The sequence below is a fragment of the Cebus imitator genome, unplaced genomic scaffold (assembly GCF_001604975.1).
Source record: "Cebus imitator isolate Cc_AM_T3 unplaced genomic scaffold, Cebus_imitator-1.0 Scaffold100, whole genome shotgun sequence".
In the NCBI taxonomy this organism is placed as follows: Eukaryota; Metazoa; Chordata; class Mammalia; order Primates; family Cebidae; genus Cebus; species Cebus imitator.
In genome coordinates, this window is record NW_016107415.1 from 3,202,160 (window position 1) to 3,228,464 (window position 26,305).

The 26,305-nt window shown below is 39.1% G+C and overlaps 1 protein-coding gene across 8 annotated transcripts in view; it reads left to right on the forward strand.

The window, feature by feature from the left end:
* Nucleotides 1–26,305, forward strand: part of CTNNA2 (catenin alpha 2) — a 1,139,443-nt gene that overhangs the window by 869,363 nt on the left and 243,775 nt on the right. For all 8 annotated transcript variants that reach the window (XM_037741389.1, XM_017536690.1, XM_017536691.1 and 5 more), the window contains one exon: nucleotides 6,130–6,210. In XM_037741389.1, the coding sequence (XP_037597317.1) occupies nucleotides 6,130–6,210 (81 nt within the window). The remainder of the gene's footprint in view (nucleotides 1–6,129; nucleotides 6,211–26,305) is intronic.

The following is a 26,305-nucleotide window of genomic DNA, read 5'->3' on the forward strand; positions in this document are numbered from 1 at the left end:
GTCACGTGTACAGGTCCCTTCAGGGGAAGGAAGGAAGTGGTAAACATCTGCCTTCTTACAAGCATGGCCTACATATTAATACAGCGCCCTGAAACCTGGTTGATGCACAACCATGGACCCAATGGAAGCACCAAGATGGGAGATTTATATTCCCAGGGCTTCCATGAGAGACCCCCAGAACTGGATTATGTGTTTAGGGTAGGATGAGGGGCTGGGAGGGGAATCGCCTTTAAATAAATACTCATTTTCAGAGATTTATAAATGAATAATTCTTATTGCTTTTTGTTTTATAAGGGGTCAGAATTCAGCATGTTGATATAAATCCATTACAAACATCTTCAGAATTTCAGAAGGGGTGATGGGTATTCATACAGTAAGAGAGTAGGGTGGGGATCCTTATCCAAAGTGGGCCAAAGGAGGGGACTTTATTTTGCAAACGGGCAAAGAGCAGTGTTATTAAAAAGAAATTTTTGAAATAAAATACTGTTCCTTTTCTGAAGATTAATTGTAAAAATAGAAATTTCTATCAATTGCCTAATCCTTCTGTTTAAGGATAAACTGGAAATATGAAGGTCTTCAAGATAATATCTGATACTTTAGATAACTGGACTTGAATTGAGAGCCAGAGGATGGGAGAAGAAAAGACCTATTAAAAATCCGAGTCAGGAAATTTATTCCCTTCACTCTCCTCAATTCAAGCCATGGATCTACCCCAAATGTGTTTTGTAAAATAATGCTCAAAGACTAAAACAAATAAAGTTTAATAAACATGCACCTCCCTAGCACAACAGATGGCAACTAGGGAAGGTGCCCACAGCAATGTGGAGAGTACTCCCGCCTGGATTCTTTTTTTAATAATGATATTTATTAAATGGCTATCTCTATTACACACTCATTCTCTGCCAGTAAAGATAAAGGAGAAAAGGGGAGGAGGTTCAAAAGAGCCATCCAAAGTCTATGACAAAAAGTGACAGAGGAAATACACCTCAAAGTGAGATTTTATTGGTAGCCTTTGAAGAGAAACACACGAAACCATAAAATCATAGAACCCTGGAAGTTAGAGAAGGGAGATCGTTTAGATACGGAATGGAAAAAGCCCTGGCTGAGAGGTTGGAGGTGCTGGTCAGATACTAATGAACCAGGTGATCATAATCAGTCACTTCATCTCTCTAGACCTTGATGTCCTTATCTTTGAGGGGAATGAGGGGGCGAGCAAGGAAAGACAGCTGGCATTGACCGAGTTAACTCTGCTGGGTAGGTACTGGCCAAAAACATTACGGGGCCCATCTCTTTTTATGCTCACAATAATTCCATAAAGCAAGCACTTAGCCACGTTTTAGAGATGAGAAAAATTTCAACTGCCTGTCAATTCCCAGCCCTTTCTGCAGTGCTATGACTGTTTCCCTGTAAAAGGGAAGGACAGTTACAGGCTCTTGGTGGTTTTTCTGATTCTCATATTTCACAATTCCATAATTCATCCCTGGCCCTTTCATTCTACAGATGATAAGTCTGGAGTCTAGAGAATTTCCCAGGTCACTTAGGTGGTTATTGGCAGAGAGTGATTACAACTAATTGGCTTTTGTTTCCTTCTGTTCAGCAAAAACGGAATAATTAGATGACTGACTTAACACCACATATTTTGCCTTTATTATTAGGTGATGATGACAAAATAAATACTTAGATCTGCCTTCACTTCAGTTTGTTAAACTACTTCTAATTTGTAGACCCTGGAGGGTCAGAGATGGAGAGCTAGGTAAGGCTTCTGGTTGATTCTCAGGGAACTAGAATGTGCTTGTGATGATCAAATCCTTAGTTACTTGACAAATATGACCCAGAACCTACTGTGTAAAAGACTAAACTGGAGATTCTGCCCCTTATTTCACCTCTTAGAAACACCTCAGACTAGTTACGTATTTAAAATGAATTGCCCCAAATATTCCTTCTTTAGAGAGAGAGAGAACTTTTTCTTTAGGGATTCCAGTTTTTGGCAAGGTTTATGTACATTATCTCCCTGGATGGAGACAGCAGAAGGACAGGTAATCCAAAAATAGTTCCTATGTAGTTTCTAAATCAATTCTTTCATTGTTTTTCCACAGCAAAAATACTTTCCTAATTACCCTGAATAGTCTTAATGTCTTTTATTGTTTCTAGCACGTTGACATTGTGATTGATCGTCCTGCTAACCTTGTGAAGAAGACAGAGCATATATTAGGCTATCCATTGTGCTTATGACAAAACTCAGACTTTTTAAAAAAGCAGGGGGTAAATGGCTAATCCAGGATCGTGGGGGCTAATAATAGGGAGCTGACACTAGGAGGCAAGTCTCCTCTCCTCTTTTCCTCCCTCTCCACTAGCCTCATTGCTCTCTCCCTTCCTCCTCCTCCAACTCTTTCTCTGTCTCTGTCTATCTCTTTCTCTCTTTTCCTCGCTCTGCCTCACTCTCAGTGGCTGGCTTCCCGTCCAGTTTAAACTGATGAATTTAGAATTATGGCCACATTTAGACATACAGAGCTGAGGAAAGTGGGACGTAATGGCTTCCAGGTCCCCATTGACTGTGCAGAGCTGAGTGTTGACAAGCTACTATTGTTATTCCTGCACAAATACCTTATTTTTAAAAAATTGGAACTAAGAAACGGCCAGTGAATTGACTATCCCATCCAGTGGCCCAAATTTCCTAAACCCCAATCCTTATTTTAACATTCCCCAGCCTTCATGTACAGCGACAACAAATATGGCACCCAAGTCAACTGCATTTCTGAATTGTTTTCAGCCAAAGACTTTGAGGTTGGAAAAAACCCAGGATCACAAATATTACACAAACTGAATCTGAACAAGAGTGACATGGAATGACTAATATTCCCAGAGATTCTCTGGACTTGCAGATCAAAATACCATCAGTAGTAATGACACTATAAAAAGAAGCGCTCATAAAAATAAGTTGTCTCTGTAGCTAGTCAAGCTGATCTCTTCACATCATGGAGAAAAAGCTGGCTCATTTCACCATTGCCCTCCCAGAGCTCATCTTGCCTTCTTGTCTACATGACTTTCTTTTTGCCAGTCAAAGTGCCTCTCTCTTTCCTATTCTAATCTTACCCATGGCTTAAGGTCCAGCTAATTTTCTCTTTCCTCTGTGAGATTTCTTGACTTCCCAAAGGCAATGTCTTCTCCCTCTTCTGAGCAACTCAGTCATGGAGAGTGCTAATCTCTGCACAGTTGTTGGTCTTGTTAGCCTTGTGTTCTGGTCTACTCCCCTGTATCGGGAGCTCTTTGATGGTGAGAATCATGACTATCGCTTTTAATGTATTCCCCACAGTGACTATCAGGATGCATCTCATCTAAGGGATGTGTGTTTTACAGTTGCAGGATACTGATGCCAGGAGGAATACAGATCCCACATGTTGCCCTTCTGCTCACAGAATGGGGCAACCAAGCATCCCACATGTGTCTGTAACAATCCCCAGTTACAATCTTAAACATGACTGTTTTCCCTGGGGGTAGGGTTGTCAGATTTAGCACCTAAAAATACAGGATGCCCAGTTAATGTGAATTTTAGATAAACAATAATTTTTAGAGAATGAATATATCCCCTATTTTTTAAAGTTTAAAATGTCATCTGATGCCACATTTGCACAACTCACAGTATTCGCCCTACCCTAATCCTAGCCCTACTGGATTCTGTCTTTATTTAAATTTTTGATCTTTTCACATGGATTTCTTTGCATTCGTTTTGATTTTTTAAAATATTACATTAGTCTGGGTGCAGTGCCTCACACCTGTAATCCCAGTACGTTGGGAAGCTGAGGCAGGCAGATCACAAGGTCAGGAGTTCAAAACCAGCCTCGCCAATATGGTGAAACCCCATCTCTACTAAAAATACAAAAAAATAAATAAATAAATAGCTGGGCTTGGTGGCGCATGCCTGTAATCCCAGCTACTCCGGAGGCTAAGGCAGGAGAATTGCTTGAACCCGGGAGGCAGAGGTTGCAGTGAGCTGAGATTATGCCACTGTGCTCCACCCTAGGTGACAGAGCAAGACACTGTCTCAAATACACACACACACACACACACACACACATACATACAAAACATTAAAATATTATTTATCTTGATGACTGAGTTCCTTGGTGCCACCTTAAATTTTAGGTCTAAATTATACTCCCCCTCTCCCTTTCACTCTCTTCATACCAGTCCCAGGCCCATTTGATCCTCATTCTTCTCATCTGAAAAATAGTTACATAATATGGCACTGGCAGGATGGAATGAGCCCAGAGCCTACCATTTACCTTCACTTAGTCATTATTTTTTGTATCTGATATGTTTCAAATTTTTCTTTTTACTTTGAAAAGTTTTGTAACCTACCCTCCATCTGTTGGAGCCACATTTTAATCCAAACTCATATCTTTTAATTTTCTGAAGTAAGTTTTATTATTCTAATAAATGAAAAGGCCATAGGAAATCATGATTTTTCAGAATTATCATGGTCCAGAGCTCCACAAAGGTGCCCTGTATTTTGATGGCAGACAACCTACTTGCAAGGAGAGAACCAAACAGAAAAGGAATAGCCTTTGGCTGCTGAATTTGTGGCACATCTGAACTTGGAGAGGCAGAGCATTGAAGCCACACTCGCTGTGCAACCATATTCCCTTGAAAGATAGAGCAGCACGTTAGTCTCCTCCATATACTTTTGTTTTCTTGGAGCTATTTGTAGGCTGATATTTCAAAGTTGTAAAATGTTAGCCACTGTATTTTAAGCTCTTTCTACTTACAAACCTTAATGTCTACATCTGCAAGAGTGAGTGTATGAGTTTAGGGAGCGGGAAAGGATGATGGGGACTTGTAGGGTTTCAGAAGGCTAAAAATATATGCACATATGCCTTGGTTTGGGCTTTTTAATGAAAACCCTATAGGGCTGTGCATCAGACGTTTGCTCAGAAAAAAATAGTTAATTAAGCAAGTAGCCGAGAAGAGTGATTACTTTAAACCCAGCTATGGAGAGCTGGTGTGTGTGTGTCAGCCTTCTGTGTCCAGGATTTTGTCATGGAAAGAGAACATTTAGAAACCTGTTGGATGGTAATTTTTATGCATTGCCAAATCATGTTATCCCATTAGGCACAACTTATGATCTGGGATCACATTTTATCATATATGCCAATTACTACAGAGACCTATATGATTTTACAGAGACTGAGTAGGCCACAAGAATTGACTTGCCACCAGCATTATAAATAAATCAATCTGTAGCGTTTGACTAAAATTCAGATAATTTAATCGATTTGACAAGGTTTTTGAAAACATTTATCTTTTAAGGGGAAGATAATTTTCATCCATAAAGTTTATAGAGCTTTCCATCCATGGGAATCTTGTTGCTCTTTTAAAAAGACAATTTTTTTTTCTGTTGAGTTTTAATTGTTTTTCCGTACCCAGCAAAAAAAAGAAGAAAAAGAAAAGAAATAGGAAACCAGTGAAACTTCCAAGTGAATAATTTATTAAAGAAGACTTTTTTTCCCCTCTGTCTCTGCCTGTTACAGTCATAAGGGAAATTTTCCTCACGACCTCAAGCTGTGGGTTGCTTATTATCGTTTTTAGCATTCTACTACATGACAGAGCAGAGATTAGCAAGACTATATTTTCTAGTAAAGCATCTCTTTTGAATTTGGTACAGAAGTTGCAATATGGCTTAAAAATATTGGTATAAAATTCTGAATTCTGGTGATTTACTTAAAATCCTTTTCTATGTAATTTTAACTACCTCAATTATCTTCTATTCTGAAATGTCCTTACACAATATAAACACACAAAGCATTTGTATTTGAGGGCAAAACCAAAACATTCTTGTTGTATTTACTTAACTGCTAAGCGTCTAGAGGAGAAGGGACAAAAATTTGTGTGGAGTTGAATATGGACGTATGTGTAACCATCCCAAAAATGTATTGGTTTTATCAATTTTAATTCTTATTTCAGGAAAAACAACTTTAAAGGCTAAATCATGTTATTAATTATATATTGAAAATAATCTTTTTTTAAAAAGTGGTTGAATTTGACATCTCATGTTTTCCTGATTTTTTTGAACTTTTAATGTCTCTAACATTGAATGTTCTAAATCAGTAATTATTTCTTTTTTCTTAATAGACTGGAAGAAAAGAAAAAGGAGATCCTCTCAACATTGCGATTGATAAGATGACTAAAAAAACAAGAGATCTAAGGAGACAGGTACTATTTTTTACTTTTACTTTAAGTCCATGATACTTAGCAGTGAGTTCCAACAATGTCCTTTTCCAGGGTGTCTTCTTGGAGCTGATGTTCAGTGTTCAGGTTGTTATTCTTTATAACATCTACATATACAAAAAAAAAAAANAAAAAAAAAAAAAAGAGCCATTTGCAAGCAAGGAAACAAGCCCTGAACAGGTCTGTTCTAACCCTAACCCTAACCCTAACCCTAACCCTAACCCTAACCCTGCCCAGACCTAATCTGTCCTGGTAGAGACCAGATGAATTCACTACCTCTACATCCGGTCTTTAGTTTTCCAAATCCAGGTATGCCAAGAGCTTGTCTTTGATCTTTGCTGGTTCTTACTTATCAAACTCTCAGGAAGGTCTCTTGACCAGTATGTTCCCTTGGAAACATAAATCTAGGAGCAAGTTTGCTTATCAGATGGTTGTTTGGGAAGCATGGAAAAAAATGGCTAATGACATCATTAGTTTGATGGGTCTATTTTTCTTACTGGGGAGAAATCTCCAGTCGGGGCCCTTTTTTACCTTGAAAGTGTTATGTGAACAGTGGTAAATGTTGCCTTACAACCCTGATTTTATATGTGTCCATGATGAACTCCTCTTTCCTTTGGTAGTATTCTTTCTCTGAAAGAGATTCTGTCATTCACTGAGTTATAATAAAAACCCCTCTTCCTGATTTCTGCCCAGAAGGGCAGAATCCTGTCTCCTGCTGTAGCTTTGGCTATGTCCACCTCATTTACTGTTAATTGTGATAGCCAGCTAAAACCAGCCACTGCTATGGCAGCACCTGCTGAAACAGCCTGATTAGCATGGCCTCATCCAGCATTTCTTCCTGCAGTGTGTTAAGTACAAACAAGATTAGCAAGAGCCTTGGGCAAGAATGGCCAAGCAGCAACTTGGAAATGATTTGAATGTGAGGAACCCACCACTTCCGATGACTGCTGGGGAGCTTCTTGGTTTTTATCAAGACATCACCTGAAGGTGTAGACACACTTGGTCTGGTGTCCTTCAGAAGATATCACAATTACTTCTGAAATATGAATATTCTAGCTCCCCAGCTAAAAAGCCTTTTTGGGGGGAAACATAAGGCAGAATACAACATCGTCCTTTCAGGCATTAGTAAGTAACAGCAAGTGGATATATGGCCAGGTCCCTCCCTCCTTGCTGTCATGGAGAATCTCCTCTACATATCCCCGTTTGAAATGAAATGATATGCGTGGCAGGAATTGGGTTGGAGGTTAGTTGAAAACACTGAATCAGATATCAGAGCCCTTGATTTTAGTATTAGCTCTGCTGATAAACTTTCAGTGTGATTGTGGATCCTTCGTCTCTTGGTCTTAACAAAAGTAAGGAGCTAAACTAGATCTGTAAACTTTTTTTTTTTTTCTTTTTTTGCTGTATAAGATTGTATGAGTCTAAGGGAAATTCTCATTCCCATGTCAGAGGTCCCCATGACTGATAATCACAGATTTCTAAGAGCAGTGGGAGGACATCTCCAGGTCTTACCTTGGGCTAGATTGCCAAACAGGTCAAATTCATGAACTGGGTCCTCCCATCTCCCTGATCCCTTGGTCTCAGTAGTGATTGCTTTTCTTACATTCAAGAACAAGCCCCCTCAGCTATTTTCAATCATGGACCAATCATAGCAGGATTTATTATTATTATTATTACTAGAAAAGAATGAAAAAGTAATTTTTACTCTCATGTTACCATTCCTGGAAAGGCTTGAATCTTTTTAGCAGAGGACAGTGGTAAAATTTGAAGGTGAAAATTTATGGTGGAATTTTAAATGCTTAGGTGACAAGCTCCTTGGAGAGCTTCCTATAAGATGGCAGTGGAAGGAGTGTGTCCTCCTCTGAAATTATTCCATGTATATATATATATATTTTTTTCCTTACCTTTCTTCAAAATACAGAGGAACAGGATAAAAGGAGAATTGTTTCATGGTATTAAGATTCAACAGTTATGGCATAATTTCACACCGTATCCATGAATTTGGTTGAAATGTCTTTCTCTTCTCCAATCTGCCTTTCTAAAACAACGATGGTCCCCATCTGTCAGTTTCATCCCTACCCGTATGTTGAGATATTTTTGTCTTTCTTCTCATCTCTTCTGTCTCTCCATGTACACCTGTAGTGGCACAAAAGCTTCTCTGATCTAAATTGAATCTACCTAGCACTTGTGCAGATGGAATATGCAATGATTAATTTGTTTGGCCCAGGTAGGTCATAAGCTTAGATTTGGGTAACTAGTAATTAGATTAACAAGGTGTTACCTGGGTCTCTGATACCACTCCACAACAGTGGCTCAGAGGATGTTAATGGCTCAAACAAATGTTTACTGCTGAGCTACTTTCTGTTCTTTCAATTACAGATAAACATTTGCTAGAGCAGATTCTAAAAGAGACCCCTCACTGATCATGTTCACTTCCCTGTACACATGTATTCCTTTGTATAATATTGAGAGAGATCAAATCTCCTAGGGGAAAAACGTGAAATCAAAGATTTTAGTTTATAAAAAACATTTCTAGTGACATTCATGATGTCCTGCTCTTTCAGTCTCCTGCCTCCTCCTCATAGTCCTAAGTCTGGGCAGTGCTTTTCGGAGGGGTGACCCTGGAGTCTTGAAAAGTTTTAGCCACCAAATCGAAAAGAAATAAAATCAATCATAATCATTACCTTGGACTTTCCTAATGAAAGAAAGTGAAATTAGACTTGTAGATACTTAAAGAAATCAAGATTAATTGAATATAAAGGATTTCAGCTTAAGTGGAATTTTCAGGTAAGTAGAACTCCTCTCTTGAGGCAACATATCCCAAGGAACTAGGGCATTATAAATTGTGAAAAAGATTATAGAGACCCAAGGCTATCATTTAAAACTGATTAACATGGATCCATCTTGCCAGTTAAACCCATGACAGGGGGCAGTGGTAGAGAAGAATCCTCCTAAGGAGCATTTTGTTTAGAATCTAAAATGGACTTCGGGGATGACAACTGGCGGCTTTAAGCATTGTGTTCTCATTTTAGAGCTGTGAGCACAGCAGGCCCTGTGTCTGAGCCGTTGTCACTGCTGTGATTCTGGAATCAGCTCATTGTGGAAATACTAGCTCTTGGCTGATGCCCCTTCTGGGTGCCTAGTGGCCCACATGGTCCATCCATCCCCCAGAGAAGACTCAGTCAGTGTCTGCCAGCTGTACCCCTATTCCCTTTTGCTTTGTGCCACCTGTGAACTATTCTAGGTATGATCTCTTAATTTTTCCTACAGTTACAGGGATGCTAGTTGATTCTGATTATTATTTTTGTACTTTTATTAGTCTCTGTCTTTTCCAAGTTGATAAACAAATCGGCACCCAAACACTTCTCTCTGAGAAGCTAATAAATAGTATCTATGACATTACAGTATTGCTAAACTTCGCAACTCTTTCACTCCCAAAACAAATCAAAGGCCTAATTCTTATTCCTTTACACTTACTAGATGCCACAATGATTCCAGCAATGAGATTTAGTGAGTCTTAATCTGACAAAGGTCTCAATTCTGTTATTAAAATTAAAACATTTTTAACAACAAAAATTATATATTAGAATGCTTTTACATTGGGTTGAGTACTTAGAATAGTAATATAACAAGGCATTAAAAATTAGTAAGCAAAACATATTATTGGATGGAATGATTAAAGGATGATTCATTAAAATCATGTCTCCAAGTAGGACTATAGAAAAATCTTCCAAGAGTAATAAAAAATAATTACAGCTAAAAAATCCCTTAGTTGTCTTCTTTGTGACCCAATCCCTTATGTACAAACTCTAGCTGAAGGTGAACAGTTACCATGGAGAGCTTGTAAAAATCACTGTCCAGAATATGTAAACTAATTTACAGCCCACTTATATGAAGTCCTTGCAAGGTGCCTGGAACTGTTCTAAGTTCTCTCCATTTATTGCCCACATTTAATCCACACACTAGCTCTAAAAGATTGTCACTATGCTCATTTTACAGATGAGGATGTGAAGCCAAGTAATGTACCTGATATGGTTTGGCTGTTTCCCCAGCCAAGTCTCATCTTGAATTAGAGCTCCCATAATTCCCATATGTCAATGAGAGGGACATGGTGGGAGGTAATTGAATCATGGGGTGGGTCTTTCCCATGCCACTCTTGTGATAGTGAATACGTCTCATGAGACCCAATAGTTTTTAAAGGGGAATTCCCTTGCACACCCTCTCTTGCCTGCCACCATGTAAGATGTGACTTTGCTCCTCTTCTACCTTCTTCCATGGTTATGAGGCCTCCCCAACCATGTAGAATGGTGAATCAATTAAACCTCTTTCCTTTATAAATTACCCAGTCTCAGGTATGTCTTTATTAGAAGTGTGAGAACAGACCAATACAGCACCCATGGCCATTTTGGGTGTGGATGTGTGGAAGTTGCAGCCAGGTAATCTGGCTCTAGGGTTTTTTACTCATAACATTTACTCCATCGTGCCTCTCCATAGAACCAACATATTCAGGTGGGTCACCCATATGCAAATGTACCTGGGAAATGCATGTGGGGAAGCAGGAAGGTTCACATAAATATGTAGAGGTGCTCTGAGGTTTTTAGCAGCACCTCTACCACTCTAGGATTTGGAATTGGTGGCACGAATGCACTGTGAACAGAAAACAAAACAAAACAAAACAAAAAAAACCAACTATGGTAAATGTCAAAAACATGGTTCTTGATTGTGATATAGCGTCTCTTGGGTCTCCAGCTGTTATGGTTCATTGGATTCTCTTTTGAAAAAGTGCAATTATGTTTAGGTATCTGGCCTCTCAAAATATGAATTATAGACTTTCCAGAGCAATTACAGAAAAAAGAGAATGTTAAGGCATTCTATTCTTTTTCTCACATCTGCTCATGATAGGGCCAATTATTTTTAAATTCATTGTAAGAAAACATTTTTAAATCACTTATTTCTGGATTTAAATCTGTTTTTCTTTGTAAGGATATGAAGCGATCTACATAGCAACAAAATATATTACAGAATATTGAGTTTCTCCAAGTGTTAAGGTTTGTGTTCTTCAGACTGAAACCCTATGTAAGAGCTAATAATCCCTGAAGTTTGGAGTCTAGGTCAGATTGTCAAGCTGCTGTGGAAACATGGAGATCAGAAAATGATCTTGCAGCAAATGGGATTTGAAATAAAAGAAACATGAGCTCAGAGACAGTTAAATAGAAATGAGATCAGAGGCCAGGTGCGGTGGCTTACACCTGTAATCCTAGCACTTTGGGAGACCAAGGCAGGAGGATCACATGAAGTCAGGAGTTCAAGACCAACCAGATCCACATGGTAAAACTCTCTCTGCTAAAAATAAAAATAAAAATAAATTAGTCAGGCATGGTAGCATGCATCTGTAATCCTAGCTACTTTGGAGGCTCAGACAGGAGGATATCTTGAGCCTGGGAGGCAGAGGTTGCAGTGAGCCGAGATCACACCATTGCACTCCAGCCTGGGTGACACAGCAAGACCAAAAGAAAGAAGGGAAGAAATGGGATCAGAAGCACCAAAAATCAGAATCAAAAATGCCAGGAGGAGCAGAGCAGAGTAGGTAGTAGGCTGGAGTGCAATGGTGCGATCTTGACTCACTGCAACCTCTACTTTCCAGGCTAAAGTGATCCTCCTGCTTCAGCATCCCAAGTAGATGGGATTACAGGTATGTGCCACCACACCTGGCTTATATACATATATATATATATATATATCCACACACATACATACATACATACATACACACACACACACACACACACCCCAAATGTGTGTATATATATATACACATACACACACATTTGATATATATATAATATATATATAAATACCAAATGTGTATATATTATACATAAATACCAAAGCATATATATATATATATATATATATATATATATATATATATATATACAGATACACACATTTGGTATTTATATATAATATATATATGTGTGTGTGTGTGTGTGTGTGTGTGTGTGTGTGTATATATATATATACACATTTGTGTGTATGTGTGTGTGTGTGTGTGTGTGTATTAGCCAGGCCTGGTGGCACGTGCCTATTATATATATATATACACACACATTTGGTATTTTTAGCAGAGACAGAGTACTCCTGACTCAAAACCATAGAAGGCCATCCTTTGGATGTGTCCCTTGACGATGGGTAGTACATTCAAGCCACCTCTACCTTAGGAAAATCCTGATAAAACAGCACTGAATGTCAGAGCACCGCTTACTTATTACCTGGAAAATAGTCATTAGACCAAGTCCAAAGTACATTATTTCATCATTTGGAAACTGTTCTTGAAATAACACCTTCGGCAAGCTGTTCTCTTGTCAAGGCACCGTTCAATTCATGAAGTGGTTCAGTTCATTTCTATAAGCTGGCATGTGGTCGATTGTTCACACATAGGCTCGACCTGTTTCACTAGCAAGTCTAGATCACACAAAGAGCAGAGTCTGGTAGCTTGATCAACATTGTTTAATCAAATGGTACACTATACTGAGCAAAGAGATCTATAATATAAGCATGAACGTGACAACTCTCAGTGAAGTGGAAGCTTCAACTACTGATTTATTCTTTTCTGCTAATTTCTCTGGGCCCTAGAAATCAAGGAAAAGTGAGAAGGGAAGGAGTAAATAGCAATGACTGTACCCCAAAATACATTCCAGATAATGTCTGTGTTTGATTCAATTCCCAACACCTTCCTCTATTTTTAGTAAAAAGAATAATACAGTTAAGAGTCCTGATCCTGAGACTGGAAGGTGTCCTGTAGGATGATGAAAGAAAAATGCTATCATATTTTTCAGCCTGAAATTCCCAAGTATGGAAATTTAGAAGATTTTCAACCATGGTGTTTTAAATGACAAAAATTGTTTCGTAGAATGCCCTTTCTGTTTACCAGAACATTCATTTCACTACATCCATCCTGGTTAAGTGAGGTTGGCCCATATTTATTGTTGGAGGCTATGTTTAGGCTGGGATTCTTATCCAAAACTGCCACTGAGAAGGAGATAATTTTAAAGTGTGTGATGCATCTAGCATTATGGCCTGAACTGAGGTGTTTCTAGAGCTGATGATAACAGCTAATCGCCTTGATTCTGCCTGAATGTACTCAGTGGATCTTTACAATCAGCTTGTAGCCAAATATATCTGTTCCATTTGACCCCTCCTTGCTGAGGTTACCTTTTATTACCTGAAATGGCTTCTGGCATCATCTTTCTCAGGGGAAATTTCCATCAGGCCTGCTGATATTTCTTTATCTCCCCATTTCCCGAGGAGGCTGGACAAATCTGAAATTTAGAAAGTGAGTCATCTTCCTGCAGGCTCTGCCATGCTTGCTGTCGCCACCAGCCCTGGTGGGAGCCCGTTTGCTCTGGGATCTCATCATGTTGTGCCTTCGTGATTCCCACGGATGTCACTGCTGATGGCTGAGGGAATTCAACATTGCTCTTTGCTTGGGTGGAAAATTGTGAAGAAGGTGATGTTAGTTTTAACACCCCTCTGTTTACATTATAAGCCCTTGACTCATCTTTGTTTTCTTTTTGAGCTGAATGAAAATCCAGGTTATCTTAAAACCCTACTCTCACCCCACCGGGCTCTACACAATTATGTGCTTTCCGCTGTGATCCACTTTTCAAGAGAGCGACAGTCCCATGCAACTCCGCCTTTTGTTATTCCTTAAATCTCCATCCGTCATTCAGTTCAATTGATGCCGCCTCCTAAATGCATTTTGAGTCCGTTGTTCCTCTCCACTGCCATTGGTCCTAATTCACTGCTTTTCACACAGAAAAAAATGGCCATGGCTATAGCCTCATGACTAGTATCCTAGACTCCAGCCTCTTTGTAACTCCTAGACCCCCGTTACGATTGCCCCAGCAGTCTAATACGCCAGTGTTTCCAGACCCTTCTGCCTTTGCACTTGTGTTGTTTTTGCCTGGAATGCTCCCACCACCCCTTTTTGTTTTCTTCCAAGAAAACTCACATCTTTTCCTACAAGGCTTAGCTTAAATGTCACCTTCTCATCACAACTTTATCCAATTCCTATAAACAGGATTTATCCAGTAAAGTCCCAGAGCATTTAAAAATATCTTGATTATGACGCTTTTTGCAGTGGATTTAAGTTGTTTATTTGTTTTTGCCAGTGCTCATGTCTTACTAATCTTTGTTTCTTTGGGTAATATCCTTGTGCCCAAAATAAAGTAAGCCTGCACCACACAGGTGCTGAAAGAGTGAAGAATCCCCTGTATGTAGCCACCACACCTAGGAAATAGCCCAATTATCAACTTTCCTCACTTCTAAACTCACATGTCTCTGGTTTCACTGTCTCAAGGGCTAGATTTGCTAGCCTAAAAAGTCCACTTATATTGGCTTTTTGCCGTGGCTCACGCCTGTAATCCCAGCACTTTGGCAGGCCGAGGCCGGTGATACATGAGGTCAGGAGTTTGAGACCAGCCTGGCCAACATGGTAAAACCCCATCTCTGTTAAAAATATGAAAAAAATTACCTGGGCTTAGTGGCAGGCACCTGTAATCCCAGCTACTCAGGAAGCTGACGCAGGAGAATCACTTGAGCCCGGGGGGTGGAGGTTGCAGTGAGCTGAGATTGCACCACTGCACTCCAGCCCAGGTGACAGAGTGAGACTCCATCTCAAAAAAAAAAAAAAAAAAAAAAAAAGTCCACTTTTATTTTGAGGATACACTAATCCAATAGTTTCCTGTTACTCGGTCTGAGAAGACTTAGCCCAAGAGCAGCTAAAATGAAAATATTTGACTCCATTTTGGGATATTCTGACTTCATGTACCTATGGTGACATCTTAAAATCTCTGTCATAAGATGCTTTCTGCTTATATCTGGTATTCTCCCATGTTTCAATTCCACTGCCTTTGTTTCCAATAGTTGGAACTTTCAGACCTCATCCCAGTCCCTCTGGCAGAATATTTGAGGATTTGTGCGGCCTTCCATTCTTCTCCAATCTCTTTGGCCTCTGCTAGACCTTTCCACTTCACAGAGACAATACCTGTTTTGAGGGGTGGAGAATCCATGTTTCAGGCTTGTAAAAGATAGAAAAAGAAAAACAAAACAAAACAAAAAACAAAAAAAAAATCAGTGTTTTTCCTACTATCGCATACTCACTGTAACACACTTCACCTCTAGTCACCAAAATGTATGCGGTATTATTTTCCCTCACTGAACAGTTCTTCCACACCAGCTGTCTGTCCTATAATTCAATTCAATTCAGTTCTAACACTGTCTACCTGGAGATAACTTCAGATTCCATAGATTAAGGGTTTGTTTTCACAAGACTGCTCCTACTTCAGATGCCAGTTGAAAGTAGTAGGTTGTCATCTATAATTTTGACTCAAAAGCTATAAATTGGGTGATTCCCATTATCCCTCCCTCGGATCCATTAATTTGCTAGAGTGGCCCACAGAACTCGGGGAAACTGCATACGTTCACCTATTTATTATAAAGAATATACATTTGATCAGTTAAATGGAAGCGATGCATAGGACTAGGTATGTGGGCAGGGGCTCAGAGCCTCCATGCCCTCTCTGGGTGTACCGCTTTCCCTGTGCTTCCATTTTTTTTCAGCAACCAAAAGATTTCCAAACTCTGACCTTTTGAGTTTTTATGCACTGCATAGTCATGATTGATTAAGTCATTGGCCATTGGCAATTAACTCAACCTTCGGCTTCCCTCCCCTTTCTGGAGGTTGGGGTGGGTGGGGCTACAAGTTGTCACCTTATCACACAGTTGGTCTCCCTTGCAAACAAATCTTGACTGGATCCTGAGGCTATCCAGGAGCCCTTCAAAAATCGCCTCATTAGAGTAAAAGATGCTGTCACCCAAGACATTCCAGTGGCTTTAGAAGCTGTTTCCAATGTTACTACCTAGGAAATTACAAAGATTTTAAGAGTTCTGTGTCAGGTACTGTGGTCAAAGACCAGATATTAGAACAGAAAAATTTTCCTAATACTCCTTATCTACAAGGGTTTTAAGAACCAGGGACAGAGGTCTGAACGAGGGGTTCAGGAATCAGGGGCAAAGGCCAATTTCTATGCTTTATAGTGATATAATTTATATGTTATAAATTATATATTTGTATAATTCTGTATCTTTATATTTTTCTTATTTTTTCTAACCTCTGGGCATAGGTTAGAAATGAATGATCTGGTGGCTCACTGCTTCTTGTTGTAGGGCTTGGCAAGGTCTGTACTTCCTGGAGCACGGCCAGGACAAGGGTAAGGCAAGTGAGGCGTAGCCTCAGGTACAAGATTTTAGGGGCTACCAAAAAGCTCAGTAATCAAGATAAATAATAGTGTATGCAACCTTTTAAAAAATCAAAAATAATGCAGAAATCCATAGTGAACAGAAACATCAATGCTGTAAATAAAGATAGGATCATTGTAAATAAGATAGTGCAGTGTGAGCCATATTGAAGCTGGAAGCAAAAGGGAAATCAGCACTACTGATTCTGTCTGTATTTATAATGTTGCTGTTTTCTTCATCATGGATGAACCCCTTGATAGTCCTGGATCTGCTCCAGAGACTCTATCTATCAAAACCTTTACTGCACCTGCTATAGGATACAGTTCCCCGGCAAAGTCTCAATGTCAGATGGCTTTTTCCTCTCACATTAGTGACAAAAGGGCTGACTTTTAAGTTTTATGAGATGACACCTTGGACTCCAGATTTGAAGACCTGTTTGAATTGTGGTTGTCTTTTAGGTTGTCTTGCTTCAAATGGATTTCTTCTTGATGTTTATCACAGTGACATGGGCTTTTTATGACTCTCTGAAGTGCTTTAGAGAAAATGGAGAACATTTTAATACTGCTGATTTACTCTTTCAGGTCTACAGTAATTTCCTTACTGCCTAATTACAAGGCTTGGTTTAATTTACTCTACACATAATGTTTACTGATGCACATATGGTACCACATTTTAAGAAACTGTACCCAGAACAGGTATTTTTGTCATACTGGAGTATGAAAAATTCCCATTCAGTATGATATTGGCTGTTGGTTTGTCGTAAATGGCTCTTATTATTTTGAGGTATGTTCCATAAGTACCTAGTTTATTGAGAGTTTTTAACATGAAAGGATGTTGAATTTTATTGAAGGTGTTTTCTGCATTTATTGAGATAATTGTGTGATGTTTGTCTTTAGTTCTGTTTATGTGATGAATTTCATTTATTCATTTGTGTATGTTGAACCAGCCTTGCAATCTGAGGATGAGGCTGACTTGATGGTAGTGGACAAGCTTTTTGATGTGCTACTGTGTTTGGTTTGCCAGTATTTTATTGAGGATTTTTGCATTGATGTTTATCAGGGATATTGGCCTAATGTTTTCTTTTTTTTGTAGTATCCCTGCCAGGTTTTGGTATCAGGATGATGCTGGCCTCAAAAAATGAGTTAGGGAGGAGTCCCTTCTTTTCAATTGTTTGGAATAGTTTCAGAAGAAATGTTACCAGCTACTCTTTGTACCTCTAGTAGAATTCAGCTTCAAATCTGTCTGGTCCTGGGCTTTTTTTTGAGGTAGACTATTCATTGCTACCTCAATTTCAGAACTTGTTGTTGGTCTATGGCCTATTCAGGGATTCAACTTCTTCCTGGTTCAGTCTTGGGAGGGTGTATGTGTCCAGGAATTTATCTATTTCCTCTAGATTTTCTAGTTTATTTGCATAGAGGTGTTTATACTGTTCTCTGATAGTTGTTTGTGTTTCTCTGGGGTCAGTGGTGATATTCCTTTTATCATTTCTTGTTGTGTCTATTTAATTCTTCTCTCCTTTTTAGTATAGCTAGTGGTCTATTTTATCATTATTTTTAAAAAAACACAGCTCCTGGATTGATTCTCCTGTTATACAGAGAAAAAAATAGTAAGATATGTAATTGTCTCAACAAAGAATGTCCCCCAGTGAAAGGGGAAATATCACACATCTTCTTAACTTGAGGGAGGTTACAATCTCTTTAAACACTTATTTTAAAAGACGACTAATAAGTATGTAGTTACATGTGTCTAATGATCTTCAGTTACCCACAGAATCAGGAGATGGGTAGGAATTTGAGAAAGGAGAGAAAGGAAGAATAGTTCTATCTTCTGGACATCTTTCTCACTATCTTTGAAAAGAAGCTATTGATTCAGAAATCATGAGTTCACAGATTCTTAAGGGTAGAAAGGACACTATAGGTCTTCCCAGTGCAAGAGGTCTTTCTTCAGCAATTTTAAGATATCTTTTGTTAACCTCTGCTTTAAAGATGCAAGCTCATTCCTTTATCACAACAGTTGCTACAATTATTGGGTAATTTTACTTGTTAGGAAATTGAGTTAAGATCAGTGATTTTGTAGTTATCAACCATTGATGTTGATTTTGTGTTTCAAAACTGATTTCTCTTTCTAAGTGTAAGCCCCAGCTAAAAACTTCAGTAAAGAATTCTACATAGAGTTCCAGAGACCTACAAATATGAAACATTATTCCATTAAAAGTCATGGCTTCACAATCAATTACCTTGCTTTTTCGTAGCTGTGAGTGCTAAGCATGGTTACGCATAGGGACTGAGCGTGTCTCTGGTCATGGAGACAACTGAAATAATCAGCATCTGGATCATCTGATCTAGTACTCCTGCTTCACTTGGTTATGTATGAAAGTCAGAAAAGTAAAGATATCCACTGAGACTGACAGTTGTTTAGTGTCCGTTGTTTACTTGATTCTTTACTGACAATCCCTACAATCTTCAGAGAGATATTACTATCAAAAAGATTTTTTTTCAGAGTATTGAAATTCCAGTAATAATATTAAATTTCTTACTGATATAAAGCTCCTAAGTTAGAGAACCCTAGTGGGCTGACTCTGAAACCTGTCCTTTTAATGATGGTGGTTGTTAAAGTTGGTACACTTTACTCTTAGTTTATAGCTTTTATTAAAATTCTTTAATGGGAAGAGCATAAGGTAAATATCAATTATTAATGAGTCCTGAGTTTCTCTATGATAATCATAATAGGTTTCATGTTTAATATAATCACCATTTTTTTTTCTTCCATAAGCCATTCATATCTGTGTCCAGCTCTATGCCAGAAACTGAACTGTGAATGGGATTTTAATAATTATTATTCTAATTAATCGTAAGGGAAAAAAGTAAAGGACTTTCATTTTAGCTGGGGGAATATCTGATTAAATGCATATCAGGAGACTAGCAGACTTGCCTGGTGTATTCAGTGAGAAATTGTGCATGAGCATTCCAGGATTAAAGGAGAACCGTTTGTCCTGAGGAGTTTGGGGATAAGAGTGGATTTTTCTCTTTGATCCAACCATAAATGTTGTCAGAAGTTTGGGTGATTAATCAGTCCCAGACCCATCCTCTTTCCTTCTATAATTTCTTAGTTTTTCACAAGTGCATCAATCCTGTTTCACTGTTAAGGGCAGGACTTCTGTATTTTTATTTGATTTCTTCGGTTTCAACAAGGATCAGGCTGCCTTAAATAGTTGCTACTGTGTGAGTTGCAGCAAGGCAAGCTGGAAGGTCTGGGAGACCAGAAAAATGGGAGCCGGAGGATGCTGAGTTCCAAGGGCAGGAAGAAGTCAGCACTAATGAAAAATACCAGACTCTGAGCAGATTTCCTTCAGCCCCTCCTTTGCAATTCACAGGCTTAGATCAATGTGGCCCTGAGGCTGTATCTATAGATACCAAATTAACTAGTTGAAAGGGGATACCTTGTGACTGATCAAGTAGGCATTGTGTCACATGTTACCATAGCAACCAGCTTGCCTGCTGCTCTTTGGGTGCATTCTCTGTGTGTTTGGGCAGTGTGTGGAAGCACCCTTGATACTGCTGCCAAATCAGCAGGAAATTCATGATTTGGAGTCCAGTCCAGGTCAAAACACCTACATCAACCAGGCCAGCCAACCCAACTAGATACAACTTCTACTCTTTTATATAACTTTTCCTCTTCATTCCTTGCCTCAAAGCTTATATTAATTAGAAAAGGAATTTCTTAGGGATCACTAGAATAACCTGTGCTTTCTAGCAGAGTATGAGGCAAAGAAATAACAAAAGTCACTTAGTCAAATACCAGTCAAACTGATCACTCGGGCTCTCAGAGGCGGTATTTAGCCTCCTCGGTTCTCTTCTTAAGGATACGGTAGCTGCTGGACACAGCAGATGCTTGGTTATAAGTAAGCAGTGGGTAAATGGAGCTTGAAATAGCCAGAAATGGCAGCAGAAACTTATGGACAGAGTGAGTTGCATTTAAGACTAAAATCCACTGGTGAAACCCTCTAGAACAGGCATCAGCCAATTACTGTCTCTGCCCCAAACCTAGCCCTCTGGTTATGTAATGTTATATTGACTGCTCTTGTGCTGTAACTGAAGACTTGAGTAGTCATGACAGAGACTGACTGGCTCACAAAGGCCAAAATCTATATACCTGGCCCTTGACAGGAAGAGTGTGCCAATCCCTGCTCTAAAAGTAAACCCAGCTTGAGATAAGACAAATGTGACGTACGCGTCCAAATTCCCTGAAAAGCTAAAGGACCTTGAATCCAACTTTGTCTCTTACTTTTCCCTTCAGTAGCAACAGCACCAATCATTTTATAGGATTTCCACAAAGTTGGGAATGTGGAGTAATCGTTGAGCTTCTATCTGAAATGAAGTATCTCTAGGGAAAAATTCAGCAGCTGTTGGAAATGCAACGCTGTGCAATCGTTAAAGACAGAAAGTGAAAAGTATCGCATACGGCAGCAGAACTCTGTTGAGGGAAGGTAGCTCGGAGGCACACCGTTATCCATAATTGGAGTAAAACAGGGGAGTGTGGTGAATGGCTTTCTGTTTTAGAAAGTGTGCTGAGCTCTTTACTGACCACAAATGGGGTCAAAAACTTCAGAGGTACATTTATCGGTGACATCTGTGCCAAGAAGCAAGTGCCCATCATTCCTCCTCGCTCAGTCAACAGCGTCTTATTCCCCCAAGTTACCCATCCCACTCAAGTGAACCGAGGTTTCACTCACACCTAGAGTGAGAAATAGTGAGTTTTGTCTGGGTTCCTTCCAGCAGCTTTTAGATTTACAATAGACATTCTTCGAAGACCCACAGGACTTGTGCTGTAATGTGGAATGCATGACATGTAGCAGTACAGGGCCAGATGACTACCTGGTACCAATCCTACCACACTGTAACAGGTGTGTAGGATAGATCCCGTTAGAAAGAAATCATAGTTTTAGAGCGTTCGTCTCTGTATCTTGCTTTGTGCTCTTTAACCACACATTTTATATAGGCTACTGCTCTTAGCCTGCCATCGTACCCATCCATTTGGTAATTGTCTTTCCCAATTTCCAATTAAATTGCAAGTGGATTAAATCATTTTATGAGCATATTACAAGCTTCCTAAAGGTCCTTGCTAGGGTAAGGTTGTTCTGTTACTGATGCACCTTTTGACTCTCTCACACTGGACTCAAGCAGCTTTTGCCTATTCACCACCAGTTAATCAATGCCAGATATCAGGTACTCAGAATAAAACATCCAGGCCTGTGATCTTAGGTCCCCCTTTGAGGCAATCAGTGCTGTAGGGAACATAAGACTGGTGGTAAGTAATCAGCTAGGAGTGGAAGTAAAGGATGGAAAGAAAAGTGATCTTTGTCCAATTAAACTTCAACAGCCAGGTCCGTAAATATAGACCTGAAGTAAAATGGCACTATTATTGGGACCTGAAGTAAAATGGCACTATTATGGGAACCTGAAGACTTGACTCTGGCATTTGCTATATGCAACCAGAGGATCCTCCCTTTCCTCATCTAAATAACACAAACAATTATGCTCACCCTACAAACAGCACCCTTCACCCACACCATGACGTTGTAAGGAAGGTCAAATGAAACAATGAAATAATGTCTAGGAAAGTTCTCTGCAAGCTATAAAAACAGGACATGCACAGGATTATTATTAAAGAAAATAAGCCGCCAGAAACTGAGTAGACCTTCCAAATATGTAGAAGAGTTGATCTTCTTTTTGGTCTGGGTTCAGAGATCTGATCAAGATAGTTCTACTAGAAATGTCTTTTCCACCTTCACCCTTGTCACCTAAAATTTCATCCTTTTGAAATGCCAAATCTTCTGGGCTAAGTTAGACATTGGGTAATTGAAGGAATGTCTGTTCTGATGGAGGGGTAGAGAAATCTTATTTTTTATTTTTATTATTTTTTTTCTTTTTTGAGACAGAGTTTCACTCTTGTCGCCCAGGCTGGAGTGCAATGGCATGATCTCAGCTCACTGCAATACCCACCTTCAGGGTTTAAGCGATTCTCCTGTCTCAGCTTCCCGAGTAGCTGGGATTATAGGCACCCGCCATCATGCCCAACTAATTTTTGTGTTTTTAGTAGAGATGGGGTTTCACCATATTGGCCATGCTGGTCTCGAACTCCTGACTTTAAGTGATCCACCCGCCTTGGTCTCCCAAAGTGCTGGGGAGAAATCCTAAGAGAATCTTTAAGTAATAATTTTTAAAAGTACAGTATGATGTGAAAGAACTGTAGAAAAATTAGAGATTTTTACACTGTTTTTTAGGCCAGCCTCTAATACATCTAACAGGAATAACTCATGCTTACCTCTACGCACCATTTATGAGGCCAGTCAACCATGTATGAGGTCATGTTGATCACTGTCGCTTTGTTATTAATTGGTAGTTGAGACAGTGGAGGATTTCTTAACAGAAAGTGAGAGGAAATGGCTTGTCTTGTTTTTCTCTGTATCCCTGGCCAAAAACTACTTCATCTACCAAGAGCTACTGAAATGCTAGTAGAAGGAATAAGTAACTGAACATTAACCCTTGAGTAGGGTATAGTAAAGTAAGCAAGCAATAAAGCATAATTTCTTTCTGAGGACTTCTTATTTCTCATATAAGAAGGTCCCTGCCACCTTTGAGCTAATTGCATTAGTATCTGTGCCATCATATTTTTATACATTTACTCTCATGTCATTTCTTTGGCATAACACTTAAATATCCTGAATAAAACTGTGGCATTTGTGTAGATTTTTCTTTATGGAGCCATTATTTCTCTTGAGATCAGAAAGGAATTTTGAATTTCACAATTAAAGGGAAATAAGAGACCTTTTTTAGTTTTTCAAGAATGAATATTTCTCCAGTAAAAGAAATTGCAAAGGTGTTTTTTTTTTTTTTTTATTTAGATCAGAAAGGAATTTTGAATTTCACAATTAAAGGGAAATAAGAGACCTTTTTTAGTTTTTCAAGAATGAATATTTCTCCAGTAAAAGAAATTGNCAGTAAAAGAAATTGCAAAGGTGTTTTTTTTTTTTTTTTTTATTGAGTAGATTAAAATGAGACACGCAGCCTTCAAAGTCTTATGCAAGTATGAGCTTCTGCAAAACTAGTTGACTGGGGAGAGATATTTTTTTTCTTCGACTGTCTTTTGTGGGGAACTGTTTCATATTTATCAAATGGTTGCAGGTTTTTAGACTTTGTACAAAATAATTTTGTAGTATTAGATGTTACTCAATATACACCATACACTCCTCATGCCCCACCCAATAGGTAGATCACTTTTGATCATTCTTTGAGACAGTTTATTTTTTCTTTTGAGTTAGTGAGTTAAACTGGGTCTGTTCATTCATGACTCTGCACTCCCACAAAATGAGAATTGATGGAGCAGGTATGATCCATTGGCTGTATTCCTTTTGGATTGCTGAAGAAAATGCAGTTATTTACATTGATGAATAGCCTTAATTGGGTAAAATAGACTGGTAGTGCTGAGCTAATACCTTTAAATGTCTTGTCTTATGCAATTAATATTCCTTTGTCACACATACACTTAAACCGTTGGAAGAAAGTCTTGTGTTCTTGACTCCTGTCAGATTTAACGAATGATTTTGTCAAGTCATTCCTTTCTGCCCTGGTTGATTGATAGCTAAATTTTGGTCTTCTAGCTTATGTAAAAAGTGTTAACTATGCCTTTCAGCTTGTAGGCAAGGGCATTTAAACCATTCTATTAGTCAATTTACAGAGGAATTACATTGCCTGTTTACTAGAGGGGTCAAAAAATGTGCCCCTGCTCATCAGAGACACAAATCACAGGACCCATGAGCTAATGAAGGCACTATTTATGAGTTCCTGCACTTGCTGGCTGATACCAAGTTCAAGATGTCCCTGGTCCTAGCTGCTGAGGACTCTGGCTCCCACTTTTGGATATGCCTGTGTTTATAGACTTTGGAGTGAGATGTATTTAAGAAGAAGTTTTGATCCTAATACTCTTAAAAATGAGAATGCATATTAAAATGCTAGATTGCCACAGTATCAAGCTGCATTTGCAGCTTTCAAAGATTTCTCTATAGTAAGGCTCACCTCTGCCACAGCCTGGCTTATGGATTTCCATATAAACCGTAATTACCATATCAAAGCGTGGAAAATGGATACCAGTCTTTCTGGGAGAAGTCTCTTGTCCTGTGGTTTGAACCCAGTTAGAATTTCAAGAAACACACTTTATTAAGCATCTTACAACTCACTATTTTAAAACATTTTGATCAATAAGTTATAATAAAAATGGTTATTTTCGAGCAAGTATAATTCATCAGGTACATTGTTGCAGTAGGCATATCTTAGACCACCAATTCTCCATTTTTTTCCAGATCCCTAAAGCCCCAGTAAGTCAGAGTCTCGTAGTGAGTATCTAGCAGGTCCCTTCCTGCTCTCAGAGTAGGGATTCATTAGGACTCAGCGTCAACTTCTGCCTCGGGTAGGATCACTGATTCCCTGTTATGGTGACAATCTGCCATGGGGTCTCTTCTTTCATCCACTCTACAGGGGCTCTTCTTTTTGGTCTTACTATATCATGGGTGGGGAGGGGGGAACTTTCAGAATCCCTTATACACTTTACTCATTATTTAGGAATCACATTTGTTTCTGGAATGTTCACTGCTGTCATCATATATACCATTGCTTTTGGTCAATAATGTACACAAAACTGACACAAAGTAGACATATGAGAACTTGTGTATGTTATTATTTCAAAGTGTGTAGTCTGGGGCCAACCAACATTGGTTCAAATCCTGCTACTGCCATCCGTTAGCTTTGTGAATGTGGACACGTGACTTAATTCTATTGCCTCAATCTCCTCACCTATAAAATGAATAAAATGGTACACAGTGATTTTTGAGAGAAATAAACAAGTTATTCGAATTTTTTAGAACAGTGTCTGGCTCAAAATAGGTACTAAGTGAAGATTGTTATTATGAAATATTAATTTTCCCCAATGCTTTTCTGCTCTCCTCGCCACCTCTCCTCATCTGACTGCTGCAGTTGCTTCTGCCTTTTCCATACATTCTCCCTTCCACTAGCCTCTCCTTTGCTTCTTTATACTACACCTAGCAATGATGGGCTCCATTTTCTGCTAACATTTTTAAGAGCACCAAGTCAAGGTGTAGTACCTGCTGGATTGAGCCATGTGGAGATCCACAATGAGCCCAGCACTCCCTGTGACCCTGAGGCAGGTCTTCACTGTCTCTCCTCATGAAGGCAAGTGCTGTTGCCTATTGTGGAGGTAAGGGAGGAATTTGACACAGACCTGTGTGTGCTGGGGCAGAAAATGAAATCAATGGAAGGAGCTAAGTAGCTGGTACTGTCCTTCAGGAAACGTGCCGATTAACCCTTCCCTGTCTTAGTCCCCATGACTTGTCTCTTTGTTACAACTTTTTAAAGTAAAGCATTTGCTTAATCTATAAAAATTAAAAATTCCAGCTGTAATTTTCTTACACACATCCCATGGTTATGCACTGAAACATGTGGAGCAGACTACTGTTATTTCAGCGCATTTGGCCAAAGAAATGAATTGAAATGACACCAAAGTAGTCCATTGATGGATCAGAAATTTATTTTCAAGATGTCTTTCCCACTTCACCACCAGGTGATTTGGTGATCATGAAAATTCATTTCATGTGTGTTATCTTATCAGTTATGTATTGTCACAGCAGTGTCGTGTAACAGTACCTCAGGGACATACAGCAATAGCATTTGTAGCTCACTGGTCTGAGGTGGTCATCTTGGGCCAG